Raw genomic sequence first — 6,926 nt, 5'->3', positions numbered from 1 at the left:
CCGTGACCTTACTGGCATCGTTTTCGTTGATCACGCGGAACGCAGACGCGTCTATATCCCTCCATCTTCTCGTTCACGAGTGGTGTCGGGATCGCCAGTCGGACGAGAAGCGACAGGTCAACTACCGAATGGCCCTATCGCTATTAGCTCGGTCCGTAAAGTGGGAATTTGCCAGCGATGACTACACGTTTCGACGGTCGTTGGTGTCGCACGTGCAGGAGCTCCTTCGGGTGCCGGATGCGGAGGACGCGTTGAGTGAGGAGGAAAAGATGGAGGACTGGCCCGTGCTGGGTCTTATTCTGTCAGAGAATGGATGGATGAAAGATGCTCTACCCCTCATGGAGGAGGTGGTGGCACTGCGGAAGAGCGTTCTCGGGGCGGATCATCCTGATACGTTGACGTCGATGGGCAATCTAGCGAATCGGTACAGCGAGGCCGGACGACGAGTCGAGGCACTATCGTTGACGGAGGAGGTGGTGGTACTATACAAGAGTAAGCTTGGGGCGGATCATCCCGACACGTTGAGGTCGATACACAATCTGGCGAATCGGTATAGCGAGGCCGGACGACGAGTCGAGGCACTGTCGTTGACGGAGGAGGTAGTGGCACTGCGGAAGAGTAAGCTCGGGGCAGATCATCCTGACACGTTGTCGTCCGAAAGGCTTCTTACTTACCTTTATCAAAAAAGCATGTAGTCATCGCCGATGCCTGAGCTGCTACATCCACCACAACATTCAGATCTTAAATTTCTATCACGATTTCGCCTAAAGTACTATAATTAAGATAGTGATGTCTTTTTCATTCTATCTATCCTCCCTTGAGCAGAAAACTAATCTCTATTTAGAATCTATCTAAAGCTTCATACAAGATGGAAGAGTTAAGCAGAAACAATTCAACCACTTCCCAGGCAAACACAAATTGGTTACCGTACCGAGCCTTTTCACAGCAAGATTTCCCTTCCTAGAAGAATGCGCTACAATATACGTCAATTCTCGATGGCGGAATGACTGCTCCAACCAAAGTTTCGTGATCAATGCTTCTACTAGGTTGCGGGTGCGCTTAGACGTGACTTATATGACCTGTCAACTATGCAAGGGAACTACTTGAGAACCACGTTACAGTTCGATTATGAATCGAATGCCATGAGTTATTCGCGGCCGTGAATAAACAGAACAGCTCGCAGGACCTGGTCCTTATTTCAGCACGCAGGGCATTTCACCACGCCGAGATGTCGTTGAGCCGAAAGAAACACCTAAAGTTAGCCCTGATCTTAGCTCCTCGAGCACTAGGAGTACTTTGTCTAGTCCCTCGAAGCATTTCATGGCTTGGCCCGTCAAGTAATTTGCCCTATCTGAGTACTCCCGAATTCGACCTTGAAGCTGCTGATTAGTCTCGTGCAGTCGGTTGGCTTCTTCTTCTGCAAGTTGTCTGCCTTTTGACTCAGCTGTCGCCTTATCTCTCCACTGGCATAGCTCGTGGAAAAACCGAGCGCTTTCATTTTCGAGGTGCTCGATTTTTGCGCTAAAGCTAGCTTTAGGGTCTTGTAACTGTATACTTTGTTAGGGAGTCTTGAGCAGACCGGGATATTGCGTCTCCATACCGACACAACAGAACCCAGGGCGTTTGTATTCGGTGGGGCTGACGAAACAGCCTCAAAGGTTTTGTCCACTCCTTCGCATAGGTCTCGATAAGCTCGTATAGAATGATCACTTATATTCTTGGAGAAAAGCTCGGATAGAACGTCCTCCCTTTCAGGGATGATTTTCCATCTATACGGATCAGACGGTTTAGGCATAAGACGAACCTGAGACGGGTGTACTTTGATGCCTATTTTGCTCTCTAAGATGATCTTAGTCCTGATCCACAGGAAAGGTCACCTTTACCTACCAATGTGCTTCGAAAGAAGCTCCCGGCACTCCTCTCGTAGTCTCCGGCGTTCGAGGTTGCTGAGCCTGACTTTAGCCATTTTGAGGGTGTCCCGCTAATTTGTAGAAAGCAGACGAATCTCTTCTGTATGTGAGGAATTCAGGCAAAGCTCAGGTCTTATCCATTCAAAATGGGAAGGGGCCCAGTTTCGGGAAACGAGGATCTCGACCTTTGCCCAAGGGCCGGAAACTGGGCCCCTTTCCCCAGTGCTGGAATGTAAGCTTTGTTGCAACACCACAGATACTCGCCGCCGCCGTTATACAATAGCTCGTTCTATGCCGCGTTTGTTTATTTCATTTGTCTGGTTAATTAATAAAATCTAGTTCTAAGCTCGACAATACCTTCATGGTCCCGGTAGAGATCCGGTCATCTGACCTTGTTATAAATCGTTTGTCGAAAGCGCTATGCACAGATCAGACCAGTAAATACACTGAAAGAAGCACCTGATCATTGGTAGCAGCGAATTATGTATGAATGCTACTAGCAAAAATCCCACTGGCTATCGCCTCAAAATAATCATCCCAGCAACGGCTTCATCAGAGACTCTGTGTCGCTTGAAACCCTCGTCTCATAAGCGGCGTTATCGTAGGGCAGTGTTGATGCTTCGCTATCTGACCGGGCGTCGTCGTGGATGTCCGGCACGAATCCGAAACTTCCGCGCTCACAAGAGTGATATGGCGAAGGGTCTCGATTGTAAATGATGGAAGAATTTAATTCTGCACGGGAGCGTAGCCAGAACACCCTATCGTACAAACGACCAAGGGAGGCTTTCACCCGAGTTCGGAGAAGCGACCTCGGCTTATGAGAGTTTGTAGCCCGTGATAGGCGTTGTACGAAGCTAAAAGCACGCATGATGAAGTTCTGGAGTCACATTGTCTAAGGGCGAGAGAGCAGTACAACTCTATAGCATCATCCCTTATATTTCAAGTGGGTACCCAGAATAGGGCACCTCAAGGAGCGAGTTGTTAGAGACGGCACAGGGACCCAGGGCGGGATGCCCAGGGGAAGGTCTGCCGGGACCGGGCAGCCTGACAGGAAGCAAGGAGCGACACGAGGCTAGGTCACGTGTAGCACGTGACTTACAGGAAAGGCAGGACGCGATATGTTGATATGTTGGTATCTGCCATATCGCCATATCAACATATCAATATATCAACATACCATTCCTGGTTGCCTGTTCGGGGTGGACCTCACAAGTATATAGCTACGCTCATTACCCTTCCATAGTTACACTCTCTCGTAGCCAACTCATGACATCTGCTTGACTATACTGTTCTTCAGTTACTGGACTACTCATACCTTGCGTCTACTGGACCCAGCTAAAGGACCTTTGACTGAGGAAGCTTGGTTCGCCAAGCTATACAAGCGCAGCCCTGACAAGAAGACACTGGTTTGGCTAATTCGTGAGAAGTCCAGCGGGATGTGTATTAGCAGGCGGTTAATATAGCAGGAGAACTGCCCTCGTACTGTCATTAAATCTGCATTCTGGAGGAAAGACTTATTTGAGCCTGCAAAGAGATAAAGCGCCGAGAGGTCAACGCCATTATGGTGAAGCTAAATGCTACATCGGAAGGAGAGTTCTCATCTTTGACGGAGAGAAAGTAGTGAAGTAAGCTAGTATTTTTGCGACGGAGATCGAGAGAGAGTCTGAGTCGGAACGAATCTGTCTCATCCTTGATGCCTTATAAGCTGAAATCTCTTTTCGACTTTCTCGAACAGCTCTGTATATCTTTGATTGAACCTCTCAAAGGTTTCCGGGTGATGCTTCTTAGGGTTCTGGCATAACTCTCGTATTATTTGGATGAAAGGTTCCAGTTCCGCTCTAGAATAGCCCAATAGGTCAACTTGTTGCGGTGTCTAGCGTCCTATTAGAATCGAAGTCTTAAAGCCGCAGAGCTTGTGAGGACTTACCCATATCGATTGCCCTAATATCTCACTTGCGAAGCAGTATGCAACTGCAGCTGTAAAACTAGGTAAGCTACTCACGAATCGTTCATCTCTTAACATTACCTCCAGGACGTAGTGGGCTAAGACGGTTAATTGTGTCTCTCCATTGTTGATTTTGTTGATCCTCTGTAGGAAGCTACTTGGCCCTGGCCAACCAAGGTCGTAGTCTAACCGTTGAAGGATAATACGCTCCGCTTGACGCACTTTTTCTGGTTCAAGGTCGAAAATTTCGATAATATCCTGCATTGAATAGTCAGGGTATTGTTGTTCATACTTAAGCGATATGATCAGTGATGCAGCTGCAAGAAGCATTAGTCGGTCAGGAGTTACTTCCATCAAGGACATGGAGCGGTCGATAATATTGACGGTCAGATATAAGACCTCATGAGGGAGGCCGAGGTGGTTTCGAACCGTGACCAACCACGCCACTAGTTGCGTTCGCATCCCCCAGTCAAGGCCACGCTGTTTATCTAAATAGTTTGGGTCTGGAAGCATCTTGGTTTCTTTGCGCATAAGGTATTCGAAGATCTCATCTGCATACTCTTGGAAGACAAGAGTCTCCAGCATTTTGATTATTGTGATATGATTTCATTACCGGGTGAAGTGGATAAAGTGTTCAGTTTTCTACAGGAGGGATGATAACACGCTGCCGAGCAGCAACTAAGATCGAAATATCTCAAGTGGAGGAACCACTTTTGGGGAACTCAGCAAACTAGAGAAGGTTCCGGTAAAGGGGAACCCAGTAGAGGGTGTAGTCACAGGTTCTTCGCTGAGAGGGTTAGCTTATTGTCACGTCATGATTCCATGTTCGTTCAATGCTTGCAAATACACTCTACAATATTTGAAGTTAGGTCACTATGAAATCCATCTATTAGACTGTATTCGCGGCTCCGTTGATATTAATTAATTTCCCTCTCGCTCAGATCTTTTTGATTTCTAGGTAATATCAAATCCTTTGCTTTGCAGTGTGTAGCGTCAGTAGGTCTAGATAATCGACAATATAGTTGCAAGGAGTACGGCAGCCACTGCCGCCCATGTCATGCCTAAGAACATGGTTCCTTTATCCGCTCCAATACCGATATTGTCCCCATATTTATTAACAATGTCGACGGCTTTCGTGATGATCACAGTTGAAATAACGGATCCAACACTGGTTGCCAAAAATGCAAGCTAGCGGAAAGTGATGTTAGAACGGAGAAGAGAAAACAACGGGATTGAAGCCTACCGAAAGAATCCCTAGAGTAAAACATCCAGTAAAACGCCCAGGAAAACATATTGTCCAGAAGGAAGCGAAAATTGCTGCACTTTCAGATATGATACCGATGATATAAAACATGCTCATTGCCATGCCAGCTATGTTGAGAGCACGCTCTGTATCCTCGATCCCAGTTGGCCAATGAAGATCTTCTAACGTAGTACCGTTTGGAAGATAGGAATCAATGATCGTAGTCGGTTTAAAGTGAAATAGTGCTGTGTGGTTGGAGCAGCCCAGAATCTCCCTCGTCGGGTCTAATACCGTTGCATTAGGCCTATACATACCTTTGCAATATCCAGTGAGAAAGATCAGGAAGAAATCAGGTAAATCTAGCGCGTTAGCAATATCAGAACCTACATCGCTAAAGAGGTTATTGATATCCCCTTGGATGTCGTTAGCGAGATCGCCTAAGATGCTCCCATCGCCATTGGAAACATTAAATAGGCTGGTGTGGCCGATTCGTGATATGTTCAACTAGATTCTATCAGTAGATGGATAGCTTTAGAAAAGTCTATTTTCCTCGTACTGTCATTAAAGCGGCATTCGGAAGAAATGACTTGCTTGAGCCTGCAAAGAGACAAAGTAACGAAATGACGAATGCCGTAATCGTGAAGCTAACTGCGATCACCGAAGAAATTCTCATCTTGGACTAAGAGTGTAACTTAAGTAGCGTCAGAGCATGTTCGATAGAGCTTTAGGATAATTACCTTGAGATGGAGGCTTTCGGGCTCAAAATAAAAAGAAGCTACAACAATGGAGGACGTAGTAGGGACCATTTTTCGGGACCTCCTATGAAGTCAAAACTGGGACCGAGAAAGAGAGGGGTATTTCGACAGTGTTTATTCGAGCTTGCTCGAGGGCAGGTTTGGGGACATCCATTATAGCACGGCACCAAGACTTATTTTCCTGTCTGGGTTTGATCTTGGAGGTAGCTAGATGGAATTGTCAATTGAAAAGAGAGCATAAGTTACTCTCTCTGAGCCCTCATGAGATTCCAGATGAGGTCGACATGGCTCTGACTTTCAAACCGAAAATCAACGGTCATGTATTGAATCAGATCTTTATATCCTTTAAATCTCTTGGAGAAGCGGATTATCGCCCGAGAAGTGGTAGTTTGTACGATGAAGCAATTCCTTTCGAAGATTAATGGGATCCCTTCCTGTCGAAAGATACGGCGCGTCCGTAGTGAAGAGCAGTCCAAGACCAAGCGTTTGGAAAGAGGTATAGGATTGTCATGAACCAGAACAAAACGACAAATTATAAGCCTTACTTCTGGTGGAAGGTTCCACCATTGCTTCTGTACTACTACTTGGATAGGTTGCCTCAATGAGAATCTCTTGTGACTTGGGAGCTCGGGCCCAAAACTGGGAGTTTCTTTTCTCGACCCAACCTTTAATTACCTAGCGCATTATTTCGCGGCAAAGGGCGCAAAATGGGCCCCCCGGGCCCTAGAAAGCTTTATAGTATACGTTAAAAACATCTCGTTTGAATTTTTGGCTTTCTAACATCCGTCATGGGTAGCAGATTTAACGTTGCTTCAGCCGGTCCATCCCAGATTGAGGTTGGCAGAACTTACAAGGCACTAACCATGCAAACGCCATATATGGTAATGTCGCTTCAAGCCAGAGAAGCGCCGGTGCGGGACAATATGCTTGCCGCAGGTTTCTCCTGGATGATCCTCGCTGGCTTCATTTTTTTCCCTGGTACGTTCACCTCTTTGGAAAATTCTGAGAGAATTAGAGAGAGCACAAACGACAAGGCAGTGCAGCACGCGGTGCAGAATACATCACTCCTACCC

The 6,926-nt window shown here is 46.7% G+C and overlaps 3 protein-coding genes across 3 annotated transcripts; 1 reads left to right on the top strand and 2 right to left on the bottom strand.

Moving 5' to 3' along the window:
• Window positions 1–128: 128 nt before the first annotated feature.
• On the top strand, window positions 129–695 carry Z517_06478 (uncharacterized protein; the record flags this gene model as incomplete). The annotated part of the gene is made up of 1 exon (XM_013428217.1): window positions 129–695. One exon carries the CDS (start codon window positions 129–131, stop codon window positions 693–695), a length of 567 nt encoding a protein of 188 aa, XP_013283671.1.
• Window positions 696–1,193: 498 nt separating this feature from the next.
• Window positions 1,194–1,966, bottom strand: Z517_06477 (uncharacterized protein; the record flags this gene model as incomplete). Its single annotated transcript, XM_013428216.1, has 3 exons — window positions 1,194–1,547; window positions 1,601–1,839; window positions 1,888–1,966. 3 exons carry the CDS (start codon window positions 1,964–1,966, stop codon window positions 1,194–1,196), a joined length of 672 nt encoding a protein of 223 aa, XP_013283670.1.
• A 1,628-nt stretch (window positions 1,967–3,594) lies between these two features.
• Window positions 3,595–4,440, bottom strand: Z517_06476 (uncharacterized protein; the record flags this gene model as incomplete). Its single annotated transcript, XM_013428215.1, has 2 exons — window positions 3,595–3,783; window positions 3,838–4,440. 2 exons carry the CDS (start codon window positions 4,438–4,440, stop codon window positions 3,595–3,597), a joined length of 792 nt encoding a protein of 263 aa, XP_013283669.1.
• Window positions 4,441–6,926: the final 2,486 nt, after the last annotated feature.

Source organism: Fonsecaea pedrosoi (genome assembly GCF_000835455.1).
Source record: "Fonsecaea pedrosoi CBS 271.37 unplaced genomic scaffold supercont1.4, whole genome shotgun sequence".
Classification (NCBI taxonomy): Eukaryota; Fungi; Ascomycota; class Eurotiomycetes; order Chaetothyriales; family Herpotrichiellaceae; genus Fonsecaea; species Fonsecaea pedrosoi.
Note: the sequence above shows the minus strand (reverse complement) of the source record. Positions and strands in the feature narration are given on the sequence as shown.